A 27,987-nucleotide genomic window follows, 5' to 3' on the forward strand; every position below is an offset into this window, starting at 1 on the left:
TATTTCTATATTTTGAAGGTCTGGGTCTAATGGTAGTATATCAGATGTTTTACTGAGTATTAAAAAAATGGGCATAAGTTACAAAAGTCTTGCATGAATGACTCCCTTTGGAAAAGATCTTTGGGTCTCTAGCTGCAACTCTGATCTTCCTATTTTGATGTGACATCAAGCTGGTAGCATGTCTGTTGCATTATTTGCGGTGGCTGTGTCTGGTCAGATTGCAAAAGATCAGACTATTTACCACACAGACAGGGTTGATTATGTCCGGAACTGGTGGGTACATTTGACAGATCATGTCTGAAGAGAACAAATGCAACTTCTGACTGAAGTGCAGCCCATTTACTGCTGGAAACATGTTTTAATCCTGAAACTTGGATTCGCAGCTTGTAAAATTGAACAGGGAAGTCCTGAGGGTTCACTTGTCAATATTAACTCATTAATTCAGAAGGCAAGTACCAGCTTCCCTCAAATGAGTGGATGTTACGCCTTTGTGTAAGAAACCATCTCTTGCACCGGTGATCTTACCAATTAGTGGCCTGGCTCTGATCCTCCCATTCTGAAAAAGGTTGAAAAGATGGAGAAGTAATTTCAGTAGGTGGATACAAGTCACTGAAAGTTTGTCTCCTTATCAATATTTTGTGTATCCATCCTATCTTGAACCACTATCTATCGTTCTTCCTGATTCAGTGTGACATTGAAATAGCGGTTAGGAATAAGCAAAATCTGTCAATATTATATCACAGCATTTTATTTCCAGGAAACGATTCATTCACTTTACGATTATTTTATTAAAAAAATACAAAAGCATTTCTAAATGCAGCAAAATATGAATGTGGTACATATGTATAGGTTTGTTATTGTTAAAGGCAACTGGCCTCCCAATTGTGACAAGCTATAATGTTTTATTTTATAAAAATTAATACAATTCCTTGGGATTTTTTCTTCTCCAAAACAAATACTCCAATGCTCTTTTTCCTTAAAACTGAAATAAATAAGTGTTTTTGATCTGGAAGGCAGTGGTGAATGGATGGGGTTGAGGGAGAACACGTAAAAGAACACATTTCAATAGCAAGGGTTGTATTAGTAATTTTTTTTTAATTTGAAAAGTTAAAATCAAAATGACACTGCCCAAGTACTTAAAAGTGATTTATGTTGGGTTCTATGCTAACTTACCAGTACAGCACAAGCACACTGCTGTGGAAAATGGGCCATCCCTGATGAAATTCTAGGGAATTCTGTAATTACAGCAGGCTTGAATCTAGCTGAGGATGCGCAATTTCACAATTTACTGTTGTTGTGATTTCAATTTTCACTCTCCACTTGTAGTCTCACAAGAAGTTTTATTTTTTTAAATCATTTGAACCACCCACTGTCTAACACAAGCCAGCATTCAGACATTCACCACCTGTAACTGCTTCATCCATGCTCAGAGCAAACCATAATCCACCAGTTTTTGGCTAACATACTGCTACTGTCACAGATTTACCGCATTGCTTGCGTTTGCAATTATTCTGACAATAGTGACAGAATACTCAAGGGGCTGTTTGGTGATCATTCCAAGTTTGCAGTGGACAAGTGTGCACATCACAGCACCCTTCTCAGCCTCAGCACAGAGGCCAAGGATTAAGCAACCTTTTCACTTTTACAGATGGTCCATTCAGGTCAAGAGTGAGAAACACTTGCAAAGTAATATGGGAGAAGCTTCATTGTAGCTGCTTGTTCTGCTCCTTTCTGTGGATAAACAGGGCGTCCATTTTCTGGGCTATCAATCTGGCAACTTTCACGTTTTTTAATTAAATATTTCATCATTCTGAATGTCCATAAATGAAATGCACAGTCCATATTATAGAGCTATAGTTCTGATTCAGTAATGTCCTCATCAGGGCAACAATAGTATTCCACAAAACAGATCTGTCCATCTTCATTCCTAATCATATACTGCAGTGAAAGGAATCCCCGATTATCTGTCCGAATAGACACTTTACAAGATAAAACTAGTGCCTTAGTAGATGGTTTGAGCAAAGAGATCTTATACCTGCAGGTAAAGAGAAGTATTTTAAAGTACCGTATATACTCGTTCATAAGCCCAATTTTTTTAGTAAAAAAGGGAAGCACCAGAGAAGGGGGTGGGCTTATGAACGGTTATAGAGAGGTGGGACACAGCCCCTCCCCAACAGAGGGAGCCAGGTGAGGCAGCAGAGCCAGAAAGTAAGAGGTGGGGCCAGAGTCTCTCTGCTTCTGGCCACGCTGCTCTCCCCCCAGCCACCGAAGCAGCTGCAGCTCTGGGGCTGGCAGGTTGCAGCCGTGCCACTCGGCCCCGCCGCCAGAGCACGCAGCAGCTGTGCCGCCTGGCCCAGCCTGCTGGAACATGCTGCAGCCGCGCCGCCCGGTCTGGCCCACTGGAGCAGGCTGTGGCCGCTGCCCAGCCTGCCGGAGCAGCTCCAGCCAGGTCAGAGACATCCTCCCCTGGCCCTCCCCAGATAAAGTGGGAAGGGATGGGATGGGGCGAGTATTGGGGGTCCTGGGCTAGGGGTGGGGTCATGTGGGGGGTGGTCACAGGGGTTACTCCCCCGATCCCCAGCTTCTCCCCCAAAAAAGTTTCCCCACCAGTTGCTGTCCCGGCCCATCAGGGTAAGCAGCTGGCGCGCTGGGGCACTTTGTTTACTTAGGTTTACCTCTGTGCCTGTGGACACTCGAGGTAAACAACCCATCTTGGCCCACTGGCGGCTTATCCTGATGGTCTGGGAACCAAAGTTTCTGCCCCCTGAATTATAGGGTTGGCTTATAAAATTTTTCCATTTTTACTTATCCATCGGGTGTGTGTGTGTGGGGGGGGGGGGGGCTTATAAATGAACAGGCTTACGATCGAGTATATACAGTATATAAAATGTAACAATAGCTGAAACCTTATTCTCAAGTAATGGACCAAAACTGACAAAACCAATTATAGAATATCAGGGTTGGAAGAGACCTCTGGAGGTCATCTAGTCCAACCCTCCGCTCAAAGCAGGACGAATCCCCAACTCGCCCCCTCAAAGATTGAACTCACAACCCCAGGTTTAGTAGCTCAATGCTCAACCCACTGAGCTATCCCTCCCCATCTCCAACCACTGCTGTAGTTTTACAGTATGGCTTAATTTTTCCCTGTTACTGTATCAACAGCATGCATTTCATACTCTACTTTTTATTACAGAACTTTTAACCAGAGGAACAAAGGGAAATTTTGAAATATTACTCTGTTCTAGGGAAAGTCAGACATTTCAGTAGCTGATGAAACCACTTTTTCACCTTCTTGGTAAGAATGTGTCAGACTACTACTGTTACTGTCCTGATCACTGACCTGTTCGTCTGGGTCTGATTGCAATGAAATGCTTCCATCAAATCAGAATCTTTGGGATAGTCAAGATGAGCACTTCCTGCATTGCCAAAGGTGGATAATCTAAAAGACAAAATGCACCAACTCAGCAAAGCATTTGATATTGGCACCATCAAATCTGAAAAGTGGAAACAACAAAGTGATGTTATACATTGGGACAATTCTCAAAGCAGAAGATTTTAACAAGCTACCTAGTGTTCATAAGAAATGAGGTACCAATATTTAATTTTCTATTAGAATGAATCACAAGCATGAGATTTGTGGCACTCCAAACTCAGAGTTCCCCATATAGCAGCTGACTGTGGTTTCAAAGAAAGCTGACTTTCACTAATGAAAGACTGATTATCGTATTCCATTAGCACCTAGAGGCCTCAATCTGCTGCCATACCAGAAACTGAAAGAAACCTGCTCTGCAGCACCTAGTTGTGGAGCTGCCAGGAATGTGGAAAACTCATGAGTTCCTCTATGCACTGCAGCATACAACTCCTGATTTTTTTCAGCCCTGATCCATCACCCCTACCAAGGCCATGCAGACCTTGGAACTTATTCTTCATAACCAAAAATACTAAATGAATGGATTCAAAACACATCCTGGAATTTGTTTAACAAGGTGTACAAAACACATGATAAAAAGAGTTGTATCTGCTTATTCCAAGGCTGAAGCTGGCTCCTAACCTTAAAATGATGATGTATTCTATTGCCAAAAGCATCAGGTTGAAAATTTTGGAATACTGAGAAATAAGGAATGAACAGTTGCCTGGTACCTTGTCTGATGCAGCAGACCATTATAACAGAAGGCATACTTAAACAGATATGGTGCAGATCTGTACAGTGTTGCATAAGCAGCAACAATAATTCCAAACATGAAAAAGCAACTAAGTTACTAAACATGAACTGCTGAAATGGACATGTAGTTTCTGATACCTGAAATAAGGCTTGTCTGGAGACATGGTGATCTGCAGGACCTCACTGGTCATATCTAATTCAGCAAATGCTTCTCTTAACCCTTCTGACTGCAGGATAATTTTATTAACCACATTTGTACTGCAGAAATCAAAATCTAGTGTCTCTTCAGGTTCTTCAGTGTTAATTTTACACACAGTTACCACACCTCCTTCTTCTAGAAATAGGGTCAAGGGGTAGCCATAACCACGGTAACACATTCGAAGTGCTGTTGAAGTACCTGAAATGATAAAATTAGCACTCTTTAAGAGCTAGATGGTGTAAGGGAGGGAGGAGGGATAGCTCAGTGGTTTGAGCATTAGCCTGCTAAACCTAGGGTTGTGAGTGCAATCCCTGAGGGAGCCATTTAGGGAACAGGGTAAAAATCTGTCTGGGGATTGGTCCTGCTTTGAGCAGGGGGTTGGACTAGATGACATCCTGAGGTCTCTTCCAACCCTGATATTCTATGACTCTAACCTTTGGAGACCTGGATTCTAGTCATGCTTAGATCACAGATTAAATTGGTTTATTATGCTCAGTCTAGTCTCAGACTCTTCCTGAATTCTGTCTTAGTCACAAAATTATCACACAATTTAGGATGATTGACAGGCTTTTTTCAAAAACGCCCAGGATAGGAATAGCCAGGATATTAGAACAGGAGTACCTGTGGCACCTTAGAGACTAACAAATTTATCTGAGCATAAGCTTTCGTGGGCTAAAACCCACTTCATCGGAGTGGGTTTTAGCCCACAAGAGTTCATGCTCAAATAAATTTGTTAGCCTCTAAGGTGCCACAAGTATTCCTGTTCTTTTTGCAGATTCAGACTAACACGGCTGCTACTCTGAAACAGGATATTAGAGTTCATACAAATATGCAATGGCAAAATTGTCTGAGAAAACTTGCACCGTATCTATCTGCAATGTGTGAGACTCTGGTCTACCCTCATTCATAAGTAACGCCTAAGAAAACACTTCTGGAAGAACTATTTTCAAGCAGGAAGACAGTTCAACTTCTAATATGTAAAATCACAGATAAGAACTGGATGTTTGACAATGGAATATTAATAATTCACAGTTCATATAAACAGAGCAATATTTCACTTTGAAATAGCATTTGAGGGAAAAAGGCATTTGTTAAGTGATCCACTGGAAAACTAACTACATATGAATAATACAGAGGCTGCCATGAATTATTCAAACAACACAACAAACTGTGAGGCTATAAAAAATACCTTGTGGGCCTATGGTGCACCCAAGACATAAGGCGAAAAGCCAGGGGCTTTTTACTAACCAAGGAATGTGATTAGAGGAAGGAGGAGCATGTGCTTAAGGCACTGAAATTCTACTCAGGATATCTTGGTTTAGTTCCCAGCTCTGCCACAGACTTCCTGTGCAAACTTGGACAACAGTTGCTCTCTGTTTCAGTTCCCCATCTGTAAAATGGGGATAATACTAAGACGTTGTAAAAATCAATTAATTGTTTTTGAGGTGCTCAAATTTGATAATGTAATGGAGGCCAAAGTAGTACAGTAGAACCTCAGAGTTACAAACACTTTAGGAATAAAGGTTGTTTGTAACGCTGAACAAAATGTTACCGTTCTTTCAAAAGTTTACGGCTGAACACTGACTTGATACAGCATTGAACCTTTACTATGCAGAAGACAAATACTGCGTTCCCTTTATTTTAGTAATGTACATTGAACACAGTACTTTACTGTATTTGCTTCTTTTTTTCCATCTCTGCTGCTGCCTGATTGCATACTTGTGGTTCCAAATGAGATTCTACCGTACCTAGAAAGAGTGTAAAGCCTTTACCAAGTTGTACGAATGTTTTATAACAGTTTAGGGTAGCTGAAGTCTAATGGATTGATACCAAGGCTGGGCTGCAGGGTCCTATCACTGACTCACAGGGTGAGCTTAAAACGGGTCACTTAACCTGTCTGCTTACCTAGCTTTATAATAGCTGTTTGAAAGCTACAGAGAGAAAGGACCATAAGCACCAAGCATGTGGCTGGCTTTTATTCATCAGAACCAACTGGTACCATTGATGGATTTCCTTCAACTTGCAACAATGGGCCCTTCTGCGATTGATGCAGCAGTGTCGATTTAGTGGGTCTAGTGAAGACCTGCTAAAACAATGGCACAGCGCTCTCCAGTCAACTCTAATACTCTGCCTCTCCACGAAGAGTAAGGGAAGTCAACAGGAGAGCGTCTCCCGTCAACAAAGCACAGTACAGACGCTGCAGCAAGTCGACCTAAGCTACGTCAACTCCAGCTACGTTATTCATGTAACTGGAGTAGCGTAACTTGGGTCGACTTACCACGGTAGGTATAGACAAGGCCTAAGCCTTAACATTTCCTAAATCTGTGTGTAATCACAAGATTCCTCTGCCATTTCTCTTACAAATCTTATATTTATGAACACATTTTGTCTTCCAAACTCAAGACTTCTCACTGAGTACCTTTCACGGCCCCTTTACTTATAACTCCGTCCACTGCCACCTTTTCCGTCACAGTGTCTGGATTCAGTTGAGTACCTACCCTCCTGGCCACTCGAACAATTATCACAGCATACAGTTGCAGCAACTTAAGAAGCTAGCGTATGGCCTAATCAATCAACGGTAGCTGCTCTTCAGAGGGGGGTCTTAGTATGGGAAGGTTAGGGAATCTTACAGTGATAGGAAAGATCACTTTCATAAAGCCACGTGGGAGGTGGCTAGAAGCACAGGTTTCACTCTGATTACTGAGGGCATCAGATCAGGACATGCATGCACAATACCTGGCAAAGAATTTGTACCAAAAATTGTCAAGCAGTCTAAAAGAACAGCCAGATTGATTCGAAACATCACAGACTCTTCCTGTACAATAAATTCTTGAAAAATCCCTGCCTGTAAAAAAAGAGAGAGAAAATGTGTGTATGGAAGAAGTTTAACAACATTTGTTTCCCTTTCTGTAGTAACAGTGACTTAACAATCATCTCTATAAATCCATAATCTTCACCTTCAGAGCACAACACGATACAAAATAAGAGCCAATGAGCATATAGTCAGGACCCTTTAAAAATTAGCACATAGCTTAGACAAAGGAAAACCAGATAAGTATGACATTTGAGCAGTGGCCTTTTAGTGTAATAATAAGCTATAAATGTGAAGTACAAAGATCTCCCCACCAATCAGCAGATGTTCAGTGTGCTGTACAACTTAAAAACCAAGACTTATCATTTATTTCCAGTACACCTATTGTGATAAGTGCTTCCAAAAACAGAAGGCAGCACAATTTCTGCCCCGAGGAGTTCACAATCTAAAGATAGTCAAGTAAGCAAACAGCAGCAGGTGGAAGGGAACACATTACATAAAACATGACTTCTTAAAATTCAAAGAAATGAAACCAAGCAAGGAGGTCAAAATATAAGACTAGAGAAAGAGGCTAATTTTCTCTGTGCCCACTTCCTTCCCTTTCCTATTTTGTTCTTTTTTGATTCTCCCTCCACCTTATTTTTTGGGGGCGAGAAATCAATGAATATATAAATTGAAAAATTACTAGAGATAGCAGAAAAGGGTAACATAGGATCAACAGTAATCATACTAAACACATATTGAGAAAAAATAATGTACAGTGATATTCAGAGGTGAGGAGAGATGCATGTCAAAGGGAGTGAACTCAGTCCTGTAGGGCTCACCGTAATAATTGCTTGATGACCTAAGACACAAAAGTGGACTCTCTAAAAGGTGGATGGAATCTGCATGGAGAACACTTTGAGATCATGAAATGGAAGGTGATGTATAAATACAAACTATTACTACTATTATTTTGAGAGATGATCAACAAGATATTTCAAAAGGAAAAAAAATGAACTCTTTCGCTGATGATGGAGAGGAAATGTTTACTGTCATGCAAGAGGGTATAAATGGAAGTAATGGGATGGCATTAGGGAAAGGAAAGTAAGGCTGAATATTATTAAAAAGCTTCCCAAGAGTGAGCTCTGGTCAATCGTAAAACTGTCTTCCATTAGGGAAGCGGTGGGATCTTTATCATGAGTCATCTATAAATACACCAGACAAGCAATGGAGTATATACCCATAGTGAACAGTCCTACACTAGCCTCAGAGGATGCGCTGAATGACCTACAAGGTCTTTTCCCAACTTTAATATCAGCAGTATTGCAGGGCATTCGCTGGGTCAGATTCTCCACCTTATGCCTACGATTCTGACAATTCCTCTCGATCCCCTAAGATAAACTGCATGCACTTCCTTATTCTCTCAAACAGTACTTCCATCACATACTTTGTTTCCATTCTTAGGTACTTCTGGTCTCTCTAATACTTCCCTGGCTCATTTAATGCTCTCATATCTCACAGTGGCTTCATACCATGTGCTTATACAAGACTCAATGTGAAATAATGGTGGTGATCTCATATGCTATAGTAACAATAAAATAGGAAAACAATTCCCTCTCTGCTACATCAAGAATTTAACTCCAGCATTTCTGAATAGCATCAACAACTACACTTTTGCAAGTCTAGAATTGAGATATCTAACGCTTTGGACTCACTAGTCTCATCTTTTGTTTTTTGTTTGACTGGATTATGTCCATTGGGAAAGCCATTGACAAATGCAAGAGAAAGTAAAAAACTGCCATTTTAAACATGTGAAAGACTGATCACAGATATACTGATGGTCTTATGATGTGCTAGGCTCCTTACCTGAATAAAGGCATTTGCCTGCAGACACTTTGCATTTTCCACTGTAACCTTGATTCCATTTGTAGTTGCAAAACATGTTGCATGGTCTTTAAAATGAATGGCTTTTAGGATATTTGAGAGGTTTCTGACATTGTCAAGACTGGCGACTAAAACATACTGGTCATCACCAGTTTCAGGTTGAGTGGAGAGGGGCATTATCTAGTTTGCATTCACCGCTCCAGTCTTTCCTGTGACAGTATAAATGAGGGATTAAGATGCAGTTTCAAAGAAAACCTAAAAAGAGGCAACATACTTGTGTTAATCTGAATTGCTGTTTATGGATGAAACATGGGGAAAAAAGCTTCACAAACCTGTGATGCAGCAATGCTTTGGTGTAATTAAATATTTCATGAATAGATCAGGAGTATATACAAAACAACCCAAATTTTTTTTAGCTATTTCTACTCCCTGAGAGATGTTCACGTCCAATACTATTAAAATAGCAAAGTAACAGGATGTACAAGTGTATTTCTATATCTGTGTACCACTGACCCCTGCTGGATAGACCATGACACCAGTTAATTTTATTTTTAATATATATACCGGACCCTCGCTAGAATGCGGGATTTGGGATCGTTGTGTGGTACCACGTTAAAATGAATTGCAATTAAAGTAATTAAATTTGGGATTGTTGTGGAAAATCGACCACACATTGAGTTTGGATCAGATCAGCCTGAGGTTCCTTTATTGATTACAAGCGCTGAGTGGGTAACAGCTCTCAGTAGCTGCCCCCCAATTCAAGGAACACGCAAGCCTTTTAAAGCTTAAAACCACAGACAAATTATACATACTTCCATATTAATTACCTTATTTGGAATACATTGTAAAATGTAATCCAGGTTAAAGGCGAAAAGAAACAATCATCTCCCTTATTTGGCTTTTCCTGTTATTGTTATTCCCAATCTAGTTCTTTTGTGGTTTGACTTTTCTAACGCTTCCCTTGCGGTTATATTTAACAAGCTTGGCTTGGCTAATTGTGTCTGGGGACTTTCTACTTCACCTCCTCATGCCCCCTATGCACAGAAGCAAGCTAATACTTCAGGCCTATTAACTTGACCAAAGATCTAAAGGTCCTCTGTAAATTTTCCTCTACAGGATCCATGGCCGCGACCGTGTTATATGCGAATTTGTGCTATATAGACGCGCGTTCTAGTGAGAGTCCGGTGTATATACACACACACTAATTTCCCTCCATTTGAGCTTTGGCTCACAAAGTAGAGGCCTGTGTTTTTGAAGCTGCAAGAGAAGACTCCTGATATTTCATCCTTCTATTCTCTCCTCATTCTATCTATCTTGCAAGGAAATATATTTACATCTTTACTGCTTTAAGCAGCATATCCCTTTTTGTACAGGGTCATATTACAGGCAAACTGCAAAACAAACTAATACAGAAGTTGTATCCTTGTCCTTTATTGATGCCTCAGGCTGGTAAATACAGATTAATATGTTTTTCCCCTGCTTTTTTATTACATGACAAATATCAGGTCCCAACTTGCCTTGTTCTTCTGGAGAACTCTTTGGAAGACTACACACTTCACACTAGGGGGAAAGCTGAGTTCCAGCTTTCCCATTCCCAGGCATCAGCTGAAGGGGTGAAGAATGCCGAGTGTCAACTGAGATTTCAGCCTAGTGCGATGCTCCTATCCTACTCCAGTTATCCAGGAAAAAAGTCAGATCTAGTATTTATATTGTAAACAAACAAAAACAGGACGATGACATTACATCCATTTTATACACAATTCATAAAGAAATAAAGGCTACAATCATATTTTTCCTTTACAAATCACTTTTAATAGCAGATGGGTACTACTGCCATTATGAGCGCATGTACAGGGAGATTTTCAATGACACGAAGAGCAGTTAGTTGCCCAAAACCTTTTGGTAGTGAATGATGAAAATCTCCACAAAGCTCCTCCTATCTCTATTGCTATTCCTTCTTTAAAGGCTGAACATTACCATGAAGCAGCACAATAGTTTTAATTGAACCACTAATTTTTTCCTGCTGTTGATAAGAAAAAAAGGCTGCACTCCACTTTGTGAACAGAAATAAGTTAGTGCCATTATCACACTTTACAATCTGTTCTGATTTAAATTTAACAGAAAGCCTTCCACCTCCTTTCACAAAGCTCTAGGTTACAACAGCTGCTTCCTTTTGGCCATTATACTCATTGTTTTTTGTGCCACTGTAGTTTTTGTTTCCTCATGTGTAGCATCAGTTTTATGCATATTCTTCCAGGGATGAGGTTGCAACACCCTCGTCTCCCAAATTGTCAGCAGCCTCTCAGCAGGGTGAACAGGATTCCTGGTACTCTCATTCTCATCACTGCAATGCAGGACCAATGTGAATCCTACCTCATGTTGTGTCTGATCATTAGCATTAAATCAGTTAAACATCTGCAGAACCATTACATCCTGCACAGGTCTAACACACACACACACACACCGACCAAAGTTTGTGCTCCGTGGGCCAAACTCTGTGCCCTGTTTTTCATCTTCAATACGCTTCTCATGCACTAATATTACAGTATGCTGTGACAACAGCTAGAGCAGTGGTACCAAACCTATTTACCATTGTGTGCAGCATCTGCAGCTCTTTATGTGGGCTGCATCCATACACTAGCTATAAAAACAAGGAGTCTGGTGGCATATTAAAGACTAACAGATTTATTTGGCCATAAACTTTCGTGGATAAAAGACCACTTTCCCTCTCTTAGTATTGACACCTCCTCATCAATTATTGGGCATGGACCACATCCACCCTGCTTGAATTGGCCCTGTCAACACTGGTTCTCCACCTGTAAGGTAACTCCCTTCTCTTCATGTATAATAAGTCCACATCTGTAACTTTCACTCCATGCATCTGAAGAAGTGGGAGGTTTACCCACGAAAGCTTATGCCCAAATAAATCTTAGTCTCTAAGGTGCCACCGGACTCCTCGTTGTTTCTGTGGATACAGAGTAACACGGCTCCCCCCTAACACTTGACACTAGCTATATTACCTGTGCGGCCCTGAGGCTGTCACCTGGGTCACAGCTGTGCGCTGCCTGGGCCACACGCGGCGCTCAGGTTGAGAGCCAGGGAGCTGGAGGACTCAGGCCGGAGGCCCCTAGGCCCGCCCTGGGGAACCAGCGGCCCAGGGACAGCGCTGAACGGGGAACCTCAGCCCAGGGACCTGGCTCCGGGGACCCGCCGCGCCGCCTAATCCCGTCACACGCGCTGCGAAGCCTCCCCGCGGCGCGGCTAGGTACTCACCCCGTGCTTTACGGCTGCCGTAAAACGAGAGGGCAGCACGCCGGCTGCCAGGACCATGCCGACGAAGCGCGGCTTCCGGTGGGGGTCACGTGTAAGCAAGATGGCGGCGGCCAAGAGGAAGCGTGGCGGTGCTGAGGCCCGGCCGAGGAAACGAGCCAGAGGGGCTCCGAACGGGACCGGGCTGCCGGCCAAGCCAAGCCCGCAGGGAGCGGAGAGGGAGGAGCACAGCATCCCGGCTCCCGTCTCCAAGGTAAAGAGAGCGGCTGGCCCGGGCTGGCTCCGCCGGTCTCTCTACGGCGCGCAGGGTAAGAGGCCGGGGTTGCCTCGGCTCTGTCCTCCCTGTTGGTGGTAGGAGCTCTGGAATGGTCCCTCTTGTCGCCATACCCCGTGCGGGACGGGGAGGCCCTGCCCTGTTGGGGAAAGGCTGAGTCTCCTCAGGGGAAGCTTCCCACGGGCCGGAGATTGTCCGTCTCCAGCCTCAGACCTTTTAGAGACGTTGCCTCTCATTAGAGACGCAGCTCTCTTCCCTCGGAGTTCTCACTGTGCTTGCAGGGCCGCCGCCTGCCTGGTGTGCAAGGGAGCAAATCGCTGGTTGCAGTCTCTCCACAAAAACAACAAGGCTCTGTTAGTCTTTAAGACCCCTTGTTGTTTTTGTGGATACAGACTAACGCGGCTAATCCCTGATACTAGTCTCTCCACAGAGACATGTGCTGCCTTGATCTGTGTGGTCGCCCGAACTCTTCATATGAGTGTGCAAAGCAAGGTTATGTTTCACTGTCATGATCTGCACATATATCTTGAATACACTAGGAACGTAGAGATACCACGTCCAAGCACCTGAAGTGCCGCCCTAAACACAGGGGTGCTCCGCTCAAACTGAGGCACTGCATTCTGCTCTGGGGGTCAGTTTTTTTCTGCTTCCATGAAGATGGGCCACGTTGGGTGCTGTAGTTTTGGGCAGGCTGAGGCCAGTAATCAGTCTGGAATCTCTTCCCACACTCAACTCCAGGATCCAAACTCTAGCCAGTACTTGACTATTCCTATTATTGGGTTCTTGAGCTTTGCGTTATGTTTTTTATATGAAATGGTGAATATTCTGGATCATATAACGCAATCACGATATAGCAATACTAACACCCTAAAATATTATCAGAGTTAAAAACAAATCATAAAGTCTTGTACAAGGACTTAGTAGCTAGTTTTAGTGACCATTTTATTTAGGGAGCATCACAAATGACATGGTTCAGTAGTTGTACGTTTGACAGCTTTTCAGGGTTTTTTTTAAATAACTTGCATATTGAAATTGGAAATCCTATAGTCCATAGAAGCTACCCGGGCCTTCTGTGCTGAGTTAACAGAGGATTCATTTGTAGCAGACCCTTTTATCCTGTGTTGCTTTACAACTCCCTGGCTCTCAGCTCACTTTGTAGAGAAAGCAACAGATCAGCCTTTTCTTGTGACTGAGATGACCTACTGTGCTTCTAATATTGTTGGCTTTCTGCACAGCTCAGAATGCTGCAGATCCATTTGTCAATGTCCAGGGGAGGGAGGAGTTTCACCAAAGCCCCTCAGTATTCCGTTGCTAACTCAAAGGGAGGATTAGGATGAATTCCCTGGGGATATTGCCATTTTCTTCCTGTCAGAGACAATTATTCCCAGAGCTCATAAAAATATTTTAGAAGAAGCAGCTCTTGCCTCTGGAATGGACTGAATGGCTGGGATTTTCAAAGTGCTTTCTTGAATGAATGGCACTGCACTCCTCTTAACTCTTCCTTCACCTTAAAATTACACAAGACAAACACTTCTGTACTAGTGGTTTTAGCGTTGGCCTGCTAAACCCAGGGTTGTGAGTTCAGTCCCCGAGGAGGCCACCTAGGGATCGGGGGCAAAATAAGTACAGTAACTCCTCACTTAGTCGTCCCACTTAACGTTGTTACATTGCTAATCAATTAGGGAGCATACTCATTTAAAGTTGTGCAATGCTCCACTTTTACATTGTTTGGCTGCCTGCTTTCTCCACAGCTGGCAGCCTCCCTACGGCCCCCTCGGCCCCAGCACCACCTGCCAACAGACTCTGTGGATCAGCGCCTTCCCTATCCTCCCCACCCTCTCTGCCTGCAGCAGTCAGCTGGCTTGAGGCATTTTGGAAGCAGGAGGGAGGGGGAAAGAGCGAGGACTCATGTGCAGGCTCCCTCTCCCTCACCAATGCCACAAGCCAGCTGATTGCTGCCCGCAGGAGGGAGGGGGAGCCTGCGCATCGAGTCTTCGCTCCTTCCCCCTCCCTCCTGCTTCCAAAATGCCTCAAGCCAGCTGATTGCCCCAGGGAGGGGGGAGGAGCAAAGACTCAGCGTGCAGGCTCCCCCTCCCTCCCTTGCCTCCTGAACATGGCAAGCCAGCTTAGTGCCCCAGGCAGAAGGGAGGGAGGAAGAGCGAGGACTCGGTGCGCCTCCCCCCTCCCTCCCCTACGCGGCAATCAGCTGGCTTGTGGCGTTTAGAGGGGGGAGGAGCCAGGACGCAGGGAGTGAAGTAAAGGGGGAGGAGGTGGAGGGAGAAGAGGCAGGTCAAGGGTGGGGGCTTGGGGGAAGGAGTGGAGTGGGCGGGCTGAAGGTTGAACCCCTGCCTGTGGTGCTTGCAGAGTAGGGGAAATTGGATTCGCTTAACATTGTTTCACTTAAAGTCGCATTTTTCAGGAACATAACTACAACATTAAGTGAAGAGTTAGTGTACTTGGTCCTGCTAGTGAAGGCAGGGGGCAGGACTTGATGACCTTTCAGGGTTCCTTCCAGTTCTACGAGATAGGTATATCGCTATATGCAGTTTAACTTTTATGCACTTAATGTCATTTTGCTGTATTGTGTATTCCTGTACCATCCCTGACCCTCATGGTTATTGTTTAAATGGGAAAACAAATAGATTGCATGGCTACTTACCCCTCCTGTCTGCAAGCAGCTGCACCCTGATACATGAAGTTTATCACAGCCTATGATGGGAAATTTTATGTGAGCAGCCTCAAATATCGATAGTGTCTCACTGAAAACATTGAGTTGATTAGGGTTCTTTGTGTAGGAATTAAGTAGTCGTGTGTGGAAGATCAGAGTGGTCCACATAAACATTTATATCTCTGCAACCTGTTGAAAAGGCAGCACTTTGTTTTAACTGGAAACTTCTGCACAAATATAGATTTTAAAAAATCTGAAATCTTAATTGATTAAATATTAACTTTGATTTTAAAAAAGTTTAATATTAGAAATATTTTTTTCCATCTTAACTTTGTGTTTCTTTTAGGGTAAATGGAAAAACAAAGAGCGGGTGCTTATTTTCTCTTCTAGAGGAATAAATTTCAGAACAAGACATCTAATGCATGACTTGCGAACACTGATGCCACACTCTAAAGCAGGTAGGATCTAGGTACTGCTTGTGTCTAAGTTTGTCAGTGGTTTTGGCTATTCTAGTTTATTACACCACTTGCCTCCAACAGCCTGCTTTTTGAAGATGGTGCATAATTCTTATTGTATATGGCTCACTGTCTGTTGACATTATTTACCCCAATTGCTGCACAGAATAACTGTTGGATTAGAACATAAGAATGGCTATAGTGGGTCAGACCAAAGGTCCATCAAGCGCAGTATCTTGTCTACCAACAGTGACCAATGCCAGGTGCCCCAGAGGGAGTGAACCTAACAGGTAATGATCAAATGATCTCTCTCGTGCTGTCTATCACCACCCTCTGACGAACAGAGGCTAGGGACACCATTCCTTACCCATCCTGGCTAATAGCCATTGATGGACTTAACCTCCATGAATTTATCGAGTTCTTTTTTAAACGCTGTTATAGTCCTAGCCTTCACAACCTCCTCAGGAAAGGAGTTCCACAAGTTGACTGTGCGCTGTTTGAAGAACTACTTCCTTTTATTTGTTTTAAACCTGCTGCCCATTAGATTCTAATTAAGATTCTAATTAAGATCTTTAGGAAACTAGGCTTCCATTCTGAAAACACTCAAATACATGCTTTGATTTATGTTTCACGATTCCTTTGACTTCAGTAAAGCTACTTGCATGCATAATGCTTTGTACGTGTTTCAATGTTTGCTGGATTGGGGCTGGTATGTGCAAAAACTGTTAACAACAGCAACCCAAGTAATGAGTAAGAAGTGAAATAATATCAACAGTGAACATGAGTTATATGCAAACTGCTGAGAAACACAAAAACTGAGAAAATGCTTCATCTTTCTTTAGTAATAGTAGGTGAAATATTTTCAGAAAAGCATGTGGGGCGGGTTTCTTTTCTTTTTTTTTTTTAATTGCTGGTGTCCCCCGTAATATACAAAAGCATACAAGACTGTTCAGTGGTACTTTTTTCTTTGTTTACAGACACTAAAATGGACCGTAAAGACCAGCTGTTTGTAATTAATGAGGTAATGCCATAACTAAACTAATCTTTATATTTTGGCTTTTTTGGAAATTATTTGAGAGAGGAGAGAGCAGATAGGTGATGTTGAAATGGAAGAGAATTTTGGTTTACTTCATGAAACACACAGTCTAAATCCTGCTGTTTGAATTACTTGCTAAACCACAGGAAGTAATTAGAGTCATTCTTCTGGATAGGAAGTAGGTGAATTCACTTACCTATATTTAATTCTGACTCTTTGAAACCAAGACTAGTAAGTAAAATATTAATGTAATCTTGCATTTTTCCTCAGTTCTGTTAGACATGATCTGATAAACACGAGAACGTGGTCCTGAAAGCACTCTGTATGCAGAACTCCTATTGAAATGAATAGAAGTTTTGTGCACAAAAGGCTTGCAGGATAGAACCCTATGGTGGCATAGAATATCAGGGTTGGAAGGGACCATAGGAGGTCATCTAGTCCAACGCCCTGCTCAAAACAGGACCAATCCTCAAATAAATCATCCCAGCCAGGGCTTTGTCAAACCTGACCTTAAAAACCTCTGAGGAAGGAGATTCCACCACCTCCCTAGGTAACCCATTCCAGTGCTTCACCACCCTCCTAATGGTGGAAAAGGTTTTCCTAATAGCCAACCTAAACCTACCGCACTGCAACTTGAGACCATTACTCCTTGTTCTGTCATCTGTTACCACTGAGAATAGTCTAGATCCATCCTCTTTGGAACCCCCTTTCAGGTAGTTGAAAGCAGCTTTCAAATCCCCCCTCATTCTTCTCTTCTGCAGACTAAACAATCCCAGTTCCCTCAGCCTCTCCTCATAAATCATGTGCTCTAGTCCCCTAATCATTTTTGTTGCCCTCTGCTGGACTTTCTCCAATTTTTCCACATCCTTCTTGTAGTGTATGGCCCAAAACTGGACACAGTACTCCAGATGAGGCCTCACCAATGTCGAATAGAGGGGAATGATCACATCCCTCGATCTGCTGGCAGTGCCCCTACTTATACAGCCCAAAATGTCATTAGCCTTCTTGGCAACAAGGGCACACTGTTGACTGACATCCAGCTTCTCGTCCACTGTAAACCCATGGTCCTTTTCTGCAGAACTGCTTCCTAGCCATTTGGTCCCTAGTCTGTAGCAGTGCATGGGATTCTTCCGTCCTAAGTGCAGGACTGTGCACTTGTCCTTGTTGAACCTCATCAGATTTCTTTTGGCCCAATCCTCTAATTTGTCTAGACCCCTCTGTATCCTATCCCTACCCTCCAGTGTATCTACCACTCCTCCCAGTTTAGTGTCATATGCATACTTGCTGAGGGTGCAGTCCATGCCATCCTCCAGATCATTAATGAACACATTGAACAAAATGGGCCCCAGGACCAACCCTTTGGGCACTCTGCTTGATACTGGCTGCCAACTAGACATGGAGCCATTGATCACTACCCAATGATCTAGCCAGCTTTCTATCCACCTTATAGTCCATTCACCCAGGCCATACTACTTTAATTTGCCAGCAAGAATACTGTGGGATCTCTGTATCTTGGATCTAAATACACCATGGTTGCAAAGATATTGAATAAAAAACATACAGGCTGAAAACAAAGAACAAAAAGGCTGATGGAAGGAGGACAAAGTTACAAAGCTTAACTGTGTGGTTGTTTTTTGTCAAGAACATTTGTAATTATAATCTTAAAATATTTAATTGGTGGTGGGGGTTTGCTTTTTTGTGCAAGCCTGAAGGAGGCAAGAAAGAGTACAGGCACATGTGGCATAGCTAAATTGAACTAAGTGGCAGTCTGGGTGGATCCATTAGAGGAAATGAACCAATGAGGAATCAAAGCAGTTTAGATTTCCAGCAGAAAAGATGAGCTGATGATATTAGAGGGTGGAGGCAATAGAGACTGCAAGTGTCTGTGGCTTTTGTGATGGAGTAAAGACTTCTGGGAGCTAGTGCCTTTGAATCATTACTCCTATGAAAGAACTGCTGTTGCTTCTTTTGTGATTTAGTTCCCTGGTACCCTTTCTAGTTGAGGGAAGGGAGAAAAAGGGTAGGCTGGCAAGCCTATTCTGGCCTTATCTCCTCTACCCATGCTGGGGTGCTGCTGCTGGAATGTATTAAATAGCTTCATGGATGAAAATGATTGCTGTTCATGAACTTTTTTTTTTAAATGAGGCCTCTTATTTTGAAATAGGAAATTGACTATTGATAAAGAGAAACTTAATTTCAAAACCAAGAACCTATATAGAATAGAAGCATTTTGTTCCATCGCTCTGCAGTCTACCAATGAAAAGTGCTTTACAAAAGAGAGTGTTTCCCCCATTTTATGTTGGGAAACCTGAGGCACAAATAGAGCAAAAGATCAGCCTGAAGAAAGCCACACAGTGGGCCAGTGGCAGAGCTGAGACTAAACTCTAGGTGCCCTGACAGTCTAATGTCCTGTCCACTGGAGTGCTGGTCGTTGGTAGTTTTCTGGGAATAAAAATAATTTAAAAGCTTTTCAAGGTGGCTATAAATTAAAACTGACTTTTCTGCAGGCACCAGGTGTTAATTATTAATGCAAGACCTTTGCATATTTTCACTTCAGGACAGAAATACTTGAGACAGATTTGGAAGGTTTGTGAAAAGATCCATGGAGCTTTGTTAATAGCTAATTTGCCATATGCCTTCTTTTTATATAGATTTGTGAAATAAAAAACTGCAATAAGTGCATATATTTTGAAGCCAAAAAGAAACAGGATCTCTACATGTGGTGAGAAAATACACTATGCTTTATTAAATCTCCCTCTTTAATCATAGTTGCTCGTATTCTGACAACAGTGGTTCTCAAACTTTTGTACTGGTGACCCCTTTCACATAGCCAGCCTCTAAATGTGACCCCCCCCAAATTAAAAACACTTTTTAATATATTTAACACCATTATAAATGCTGGGTGCAAAGCGGGGTTTGGGGTGCAGGCTGATAGCTCACGAACCCCCATGTAATAACCTCACGACCCCTTGAGTGGTCCTGACCCCCAGTTTGAGAACCATTGGACCAGAACTCTATTTAAAACATCCTACAGTTTGAAGATTTACATCTTTAGTGATCAATACATTTCAAGAGTGACATTTTAAAAAAATACAGTTAAACTTGCTCATATGGCAGCATGCACTTGCTTTCCCTCTGACTGTTTGTTTCTTACCAGAAGAAAAATGTTCCACTATTCCTTGTGGGGTTTAAGTATACTGATTTTTTTTGTTTAAATAAATTTGTATTTTAATATACCTGAAGCTGCCACAGAATTTTAAGTCTTCCCTACAGGACTGCTGCAGAAGTTTAAGCCAAACTTCCCACAGATTACTTCAGGTCTTGGCAGTAGTAGCAAGAATAAATTAGGCTGGCTTTATTTACAAAAATACTATTTTAACATTTTTTAAGCAGCAAAGTAATTGTAAATTAAATACTATTTTCTGTGAAACCTCATCATTTGAGGTCTGCTGTTTATACCTCAAGTCATTTTTAATTTAAATATCTAAAATGAACTATAATTTATACGCAACAAAGGCCAGTTTTAAAACTACTATAGTAAAAAGTCTGGTTGAAATTTACTATAGAATTCTAAAGTATTTTTCTTGCCATTACTAATGGATGTCTTTTGTTTCAGGCTTTCAAATTCACCTCAAGGACCATCAGCCAAATTTTTAGTACAGAATAGTAAGTTGAGCTCTCAGATTACGTCTACTGCTTTTATTTATCTGTTTTTCTTAGAAAACTGTTTAAAATCTAAAACTGTTCAAAATCATTGTAGTTCATACCCTGGCAGAACTGAAGATGACTGGAAACTGCCTGAGAGGCTCACGACCTCTTCTGTCCTTTGATCCGGCAAGTACAGGATTTCAGATTGCCTGACCTATAGTATCTCTGATTTTCTTTTTCTCTATACTGCTGTTGCCTTCTGTGTGTTTATAAAATTGTATTTTTCTCTTCTAGGTGTTTGATCAAGAGCCACACTATGCTCTGTTAAAAGAGTTGTTTATTCAGGTCAGTATGTGCCAACTTTGTTTTGGGATTTCTTGCATCTTACAAACTCTTTGTGCAAATATTTCAGGATTAACACCTATTGGAAGTTGTTGGTCTGTGTCTTGGTACTTAGACACTAATCCTGCAAAGACTTGCGCATGTGCTTGAAGTCAATGGGACGACTCACATAGGCAAGTCTCTGCAGGATGAGGATGTTCAGTAGTAAAACAAGATGAATGCAAAGGTAATTAAACTTTATATTTTGGACTCGTGATCATTTTGGATGAGAAACTGTTTTTGCCTTTGTTATAGATTTTTAGTACACCACAGTATCACCCCAAAAGCCAGCCTTTTGTAGATCATGTATTCACGTTCTCCATCACAGACAACAGGATCTGGTTTCGAAACTATCAGGTTAGTTGTTTCCCTTGACTTTTAAAAAATCGCACTAAATGTGTGATTTCATATGAAATCAATGAAATACAGTAAATTGAAAGGAGACCTTTAACTGTTACCAGGATATGTTGACATCCACCCCACTTATACAAAAAATGTGATTTCAAAATGTTTTATGGTGGACTAAAACTTATCTTTTTACATGCTTAACATAAATTAGCTGCATTAGATTTTGGGCTTGAACACCTGTGAATCCATCTGTGTAAAATGTTTAAAGAATAGTATGTATGTATAAGTCCAGCACAGGAATCTCAAATGAAGGTGTTTGCTATTTTTGTTACAGATCATGGAAGAAGATGCATCTCTTGTAGAAATTGGACCTCGTTTTGTTTTAAATCTCATCAAGATTTTCCAGGGCAGCTTTGGAGGACCAACTCTATATGAGAATCCACATTACCAGTCTCCAAACATGGTAATAGTCTTGCCTTTGGTTTTGCTTGCATTTAACAAATTCCTTAGGCCTTGATTGTGCAAAGCTGTTCTGTCTGAATGTACCCCTGCTCATAAGAGATCAGCTTGCAAGATCAGGGGCCTCAGTGTGGCAACATGTGTAATAGGTTATAATTTTAGGGTAAAATAATCACTGGCATGTGAACTGAGCAGATTTATGAAACTAATAATCCTGAGTTGTTTGATCTCTCAGTGAGAAGATGGCAGTATGCTGAGGAATTTGCCAGTTGAAGGGGTGATCTTTTTAAAAAGATCACTTTCTAAGTGGAGAGCATTTTCTGTACTATAAAATGTTGTATGTGAACTTTTTGCAATATCACCTTGTTAGATGAGTTTTTTCCATCTCTCCTTTGCCTTTCAGTGCAACTGTATTAACTTACTCTTCTTGTTTTGATAGCATCGGCGGATTACAAGATTGGCTGTAGCTGCTAAATTCAGAGAAAAACATCAAGTGAAAGACCTGCAGAAACTTAGGAAAAAAGAAGAAAAGACAATTATTCCAGAAGATCCTACTGAAACTGTCTTTGACACTCCAGCAGAGGAAAAGCCATTGGAAATAGAGTTGGTGAAACCTGTGCTAAAAGTCAATTTGAAAAAGAAAAAGAAATTATTTCAACGACAAAGGAAGAGGCAAAAAAAAAATTCCAGGGTGGGAGTGTAAAATGTCAGTGGAAAAAAATGAAGCAGACTTCAAAAGTCATCTGTTAGTCTTGCATACTTAGGTTTTTAGCTATATTTCAGAGCTATCTTGCATATGATCTTGTATCTTTTTTTTTTTTTAAAGTCAGCAGCTGCTTGCCACCAACTTTGAGTAAATGAAAAATCAGATGTGGATTTCTTCTGCTCTAGGACTCATCTTATCTCAGACTGTTTTTTAAATAAAATTGGTTGGTATTTTTGTTGTACATATGTCTTCCAAAGAATAGATACATTAATACCTTATAAGGCTTTTAGAGAAATATGGACGTTTTAGGGGGAAGGTGTTGCAGGGCAGCAACAAGAGGTGAATAAGAAAGTCTGACCAAAAATTTCTTACAATTGAAAATTAATCTTGTATGGGTCAGTAATTTTGGGTTTTTGGGGGGGAGCACTACCTAAAGGAGTTTGGGTGCTTTCCCCTAGCCATAGTTCAGAAGTTTAGTTCCCCAGCAGTAGCCAAGATCTTACAGTCTACATTACATTTGACATACAAGTACACTTTCTCTTTAAAAGATGCAACATGCCTACAGTATTGGTTCACTTTTTCTTGGCCAGTTACCAACCCTATCCCATGGTTCTTGGAGAAGAGAAAGGATTATGTGACTTTTTTGATCACAGGATTCTTTTTGTTGGCATTTTTAAGAATAGTGAATCTACAAAAGCATAAGGAGCTTGCCTCATAGAAAAGGGGGCAAACCGTGTTTACTTTGTGTTGCTCTTGGTGTCCTGTACCAAGTGTGCTACTATTACTCAAAGATACAATGGAACGTTGTCCTTTGTGGGTGCTGATGCTCTTTGATCTTCCACCCTTCTCTATTCTAATTTTTAGTGTGGTAGGTTCTGTACAAACACAGAACAAAAAGACTGTCTCTGCCCCCCAAAGAACTAACACTCTGAAGAACTATTGTCTTAGCTTGGGCCTTTTTTAAAGTTATTACTAGCAAGAGCACAGTCAGGCCTGCAGTTAGCTAACAGAGTGTATGCAATGCATGCACCAGAACTCAGTTCTGGTAAATGAGATTCTGTAACAGAAAAATGAGCTCTTCCTGTTAAGTAAATGTTTACCTAAAATGAAATGGGGGGGAAGAGGGGTACACTTTAGTTTTTAGTAGATTTTAAGCCATGGGGCCAGGGACTGCCCTTTTGTTCCATGATTGCACAGCTTCTAGTACAATAAATAAATCACACACTTATACTTTTGCAGCTGTGGGATTTTTTTTTCCATCTAATAGGAGCAATGTTACAAGCTTTTAGTAGATACACATCAGGTTCTATTAGCTAGGTACCTGTATTGACTCTGCATAAAGCTTTTCATTAGGGAGAATGGTTGTGGTGAAGGAAATGGGGGAAAACTACCCCTACCACTGGTAGGAAACTGGACCAAACAAGGGAATATGGAAGAGTAAAAGGTTAAATAGTGGAATGAGGAGCTGAATAGACAAGATTTTGTTTTTCTACGTTGTAGTTTGTAAAAGGGTGGCTGCTTAGTGAGCACCCCCTTGTGGCCAGGGGTTGCTTTGCAAGCACACTTCACTAGATTCAGGCCCCTTAAGCACTCCACCCATCTCTTGTGTTTAACAGCACCTGCATCCCGAGTTGGTTTATTAAGATTCAGACAGTTCCCTGAGTTCCTAATAGCAAATGGCTCAAACATTAGAGTCCCCTAAATAAAGTCCATAATACAAAAGTTCATAGTTAGCCCTGGTTTTGTTTTTCCTATCCAGGCCCTTCAGTATGTTGTTATCCTCAACTCAAGGGCACAATCAAATCTTTTTTCATTAGTCCAGATTTCTTGCTATTCCTCTTTTAATTTTTCTGTACTGGACTTCTGAACTCCTGTTTACTCAAGGGTAGTTTTATGTCAGTTTCCATTTCTTACAAGTTTATTATCTGCTTTGTCTGCCATTTCATTCTCTTATTTCAGTATGTGCTGGGATCCAAGCTAATATATCTGTACTAATTCTGTTATTAGAAATACAGTTTCATTGATTAAATCACTTGACATACTGAGACACCCTTTTTAAAAATCTCCATAAGTAAGGCCTGAGATTGAATCTGAAAAATGACCATTGCTGCTGGACATACCTCCCAGATCTAAGTTAGTGGTAGCATGTCTCCTAGTTCGGCTGTGATGACAGCTACAAAATTGGATTTTCTTTTAAATGTACTAATTCCAAATTTTGGTGTATGCTGTCCCTACTCTTCCTGTTTTGTTTTGGTTTTTTTAACCCATCTATATATATTTGACAAAATCAACTCCACTTTTCATCTGGATAGTGGCACAGTTCATTTTTAATAGCTACTGTCTCTTTTTTACCCTTAAGTTTATAAAGTAAATCTAAATCCACATTTGGACATGCAACTTTTCATCCATAACTAATTTTCCATGACAAAGTTTTGATGTAATTTGGCTTTTTCTTTCAACTTCTGCATCCACATTTTAACTTTTAGAACTTCTGAGGGAGAATACAGTCTATATATCAGCCTCCGCCAGGGAGCTTGTCCTGAGTGTCTGGAAGAGAGGGGAGAGCCCCACCCTACACAATAGGGCTCTTGATCCTGCACCCTTAAAGGAACAGTGTCTTGGGTTTTCTCCCTATCCAACTGTCTCATTCCAGGGTGCAGTCCAGAGAGGGGTTGTGTCACCATCTGCCCTGAAACCTGAGGTGCCTCACTGTGCTTTGCTGCCATAGCTCCCAACCTGGGCCACTCACAAACAGTTGCAGGTCACACCCTGCAACATGCCAGCACGTTTCAGTCACACTGGTTTCCATCAGCCTTGGTCACCACTTGCAGGGTGACCCCAACACCCTCCCAGTCTAAACTTTTCCTCCAAAATGTGTGGTCTGCACTGTCCAGTCCTTTCTTGGACAGAATCAGATATTTTAGGTCCATTTCCTCCATAAGGAACAATATCCAACAGTTTGCTACTTTAAATGGAGTTACCGAAACAATTCAATTTGAATGCAACACCAGATTAGTTTTGATTAAAGAATAAAACAAGGTTATTTAACTACAAAGAGAGAGAATTTAAGGGAGTTATAAGTTTTTATAAGGCATTAAAGCAAGAAACAAATGAAAAATAAAACTCAGATGCTAAAACTTAACAAGCTAGACTTGGTTCAAGGTAAAATCTTTACCTCATACTCCAAACAACAGGGCTGACCAAACTCCAGGTCAGTCTCCCTCCCAAAGTCATATGGCTGGTTTTTTTTGGGGGGTGGGGGTGTGTGTTTGTCTTATTTGATGAAATGAGATAAAGAGATGGATAGGGAGAGAATACCTTGCGGTGCCCATCACTTTTATAATCCAGTCACTTGGAATGCATTTTCCTGAGGATTATCACTAGATAAAGTTAGTTCCCACTGTGAGGTTGGAGTCTTGTGGTAAAAGAGGTTCCATGCTGTTTGCTAAAATGTAGATTGATCTGTTTCAGCCACCCTTCTTTGCCAAATTCTGGCCACTTGACAGGTGATTGCCCATCAGTTTTGATGATACCTGACTAGAAGCATCAGCCTTTCCTGTGTCTTTGAGAAACAGGTTTATCCATGCCCCAGGCTTGTCTTGTAGCCTTATGTCAGTCATAATTTCATCTTATATTCATACCTTTACATATAATGTTGCTATTTAGATTCCACCATGATATTGTTGATGAGTGAGTTATTCATTTTCAAATGATACCTCACAAAGCATACTTTGTACAAAGATTATAATAGGGTGCATTTGGTAATTATAGGGTGCATTTGGTCACACCCACTCATTCCCTGGTAGCACGTCTCTCTTCTGCTACCAGGCCATTTCCTGACCCTTTGTTCAATCCAGCTCCTGGGAACAGGGACTTGTGGCCCGCTCCACTCTTAAAGGGATAATATGTCCCATTACATGGAGGTTGCTAGGCACTAGCCAGTGACTGCTAAACCAGTGCAAATAAAGAATTTCATCCAATAATGAATTCAATCACAGGATTGTAGGTTGTACAGGATGGGCTTGTTCTATTAGTGGAAAAATTGTTTGGAGGTGCTAAGCAACCAAAAACCAAGACATGGCAAATCTTTGAGCTAGTATCTTTAGGCAAGTGAGTAAATTTGCAATCTGGTTGGCTGCTGCCAGGACCGGCTCCAGGCCCCAGCACACCAAGCGCGTGCTTGGGGTGGCATGCCGCGGGGGGCACTCCGCCGGTGGCCGGGAGGGCAGCAGGCAGCTCCGGTGGACCTCCCGCAGCCTGCGGATGCTCCACTGGAGCTGTGGGACCAGCGGACCCTCCGCAGGCACGCCTGCGGGAGGTCCACCAGAGCCGTGGGACCGGAGACCGCCAGAGCGCCCCCCGTGGCGTGCCACTGTGCTTGGGGCAGCGAAATTGCTAGAGCCGCCCCTGGCTGCTGCTGTCCAGTGATGCCTGGAGAGTATTATGATGAGAATGCCTAGCTGTAAGTAGACCTTATCTATACTACAAAAGTGAGTTTTATGATTGCTAAACTTGGTTATGGTTCAACTTTGTTACAAAAGAATTAAATTAACTACATCCTTGCAGATGTAGTGTAGCTCTATCTATACAAACTAGGCCACACTGTGATTCAGCCTGGCTAAGCTGCAGCAAACTTCAATTTCAGTTGTTTATGTAGTGTAGATTGGGTCACAGATGTTGGAATAGAGGATTATGCCTCTCTGGTTAGTCTCATTACTTGTGACTGTACTGCTCAACAGTAACCAAAGACAGCTGCTCTCTTTAAAATCAGGTTATGCACACATGATAGGCTGATTATATGTACATTTCTGCCTTCCAGAGATTCATGTCAGGCTGACAGAACTCTGGCACTGCAGATACAGATGAATGACCTGCTGAGCTGGTTGCGTGGGTACTGGGGAAAAGGCTGGATGCTACAAGTGCAGTGGGAACTTGTCTCCCAATACTGAATCAGCAGGTGTTCTTAAAACCTCATTATTACAGAAGTATATTTATTCTCTCTCTCAGCTGGCAGACAATTGAGCTAACCCCTTCCTCTGCACTGTTAATTTTCTGATACCATTCTTTAAAAAAAAGGACTACAGAGCCTATCTAGTGCCGAGTATGTTAACAGTGGTGGGCCATTACCAGCTACCCCCAGAAAAGGTGAAAACAAACCTGCAATAGGCAATTAGGGAACACCCAGTCCATAGAAGAAGTTAATTAGAGGAGGTTGTCTGTCCTACAGCTTGGGGCTGTTTGTCACTTCCATACATTTTGTTTTTAACCTTTTACTAATATAATGTGAGTATTTTCCCCAGCCTTCAGCTAACACAGATGCTGTGTGTTAACAGTCTGTGCCCAAGAAGTGACTTAAGTTAATTTTAATACATATAAAAAGAAACAAAATGCCCAGCACCGGTTACAAAACAGAGACAAGTCCCACCTGATTGCTTTGTGAGCTCACCTCCGGGAACATTGACCCACCTCTTCTAAAGCAGCCAGGAGGATCCCACTGCCAGGCTAGGGTGACCAGATAGCAAATGTGAAAATCCAGCAGGGGGTGTGTGTGTATGTGTAAAAGGCACCTATATAAGGCAAAGGCCCAACTATCAGGACAGCTGGTCACGCTAAGCCAGTGCTCAATCTCTATTAACCAACTGCCAGGGAACTTTCTCACCCTCAACATTCCACCCTGCCACGAGACTTCCACCGGCCAAGAAC

The 27,987-nt window shown here is 41.9% G+C and overlaps 3 protein-coding genes across 9 annotated transcripts in view; 2 read left to right on the plus strand and 1 right to left on the minus strand.

The window, feature by feature from the left end:
- The window catches only part of TTC23L (tetratricopeptide repeat domain 23 like), a 29,891-nt gene extending 26,682 nt beyond the window's left edge, over positions 1–3,209 (plus strand). The window contains exon 14 of the mRNA XM_045021487.1: positions 3,194–3,209. The gene's annotated coding sequence lies outside the window, so the exon portion shown is untranslated. The remainder of the gene's footprint in view (positions 1–3,193) is intronic.
- RAD1 (RAD1 checkpoint DNA exonuclease) lies at positions 399–27,987 on the minus strand. 7 transcript variants are annotated; one of them, XM_045021499.1, is made up of 7 exons: positions 12,060–12,299; positions 10,557–10,736; positions 9,022–9,248; positions 7,098–7,206; positions 4,301–4,559; positions 3,341–3,439; positions 399–556 (listed from the first exon to the last, which is right to left on the minus strand). In XM_045021499.1, exons 3-7 carry the CDS (start codon positions 9,214–9,216, stop codon positions 529–531), a joined length of 690 nt encoding a protein of 229 aa, XP_044877434.1. In that variant the 5' UTR covers positions 9,217–9,248; positions 10,557–10,736; positions 12,060–12,299; the 3' UTR covers positions 399–528. The 7 variants fall into 7 exon arrangements, with proteins under 7 accessions (XP_044877434.1, XP_044877432.1, XP_044877430.1 ...); XM_045021497.1 differs by lacking the exons at positions 399–556; positions 12,060–12,299 and adding exons at positions 731–2,035; positions 27,731–27,987; XM_045021495.1 differs by lacking the exons at positions 399–556; positions 12,060–12,299 and adding exons at positions 731–2,035; positions 27,710–27,987.
- On the plus strand, positions 12,346–22,922 carry BRIX1 (biogenesis of ribosomes BRX1). The gene is made up of 10 exons (XM_045021492.1): positions 12,346–12,562; positions 15,598–15,709; positions 16,684–16,727; positions 19,394–19,464; positions 20,359–20,408; positions 20,503–20,576; positions 20,685–20,735; positions 21,027–21,128; positions 21,454–21,582; positions 22,018–22,922. Exons 1-10 carry the CDS (start codon positions 12,368–12,370, stop codon positions 22,279–22,281), a joined length of 1,092 nt encoding a protein of 363 aa, XP_044877427.1. The 5' UTR covers positions 12,346–12,367; the 3' UTR covers positions 22,282–22,922.

The sequence above is a fragment of the Mauremys mutica genome, chromosome 6 (genome assembly GCF_020497125.1).
Source record: "Mauremys mutica isolate MM-2020 ecotype Southern chromosome 6, ASM2049712v1, whole genome shotgun sequence".
NCBI classification, from domain to species: domain Eukaryota; kingdom Metazoa; phylum Chordata; order Testudines; family Geoemydidae; genus Mauremys; species Mauremys mutica.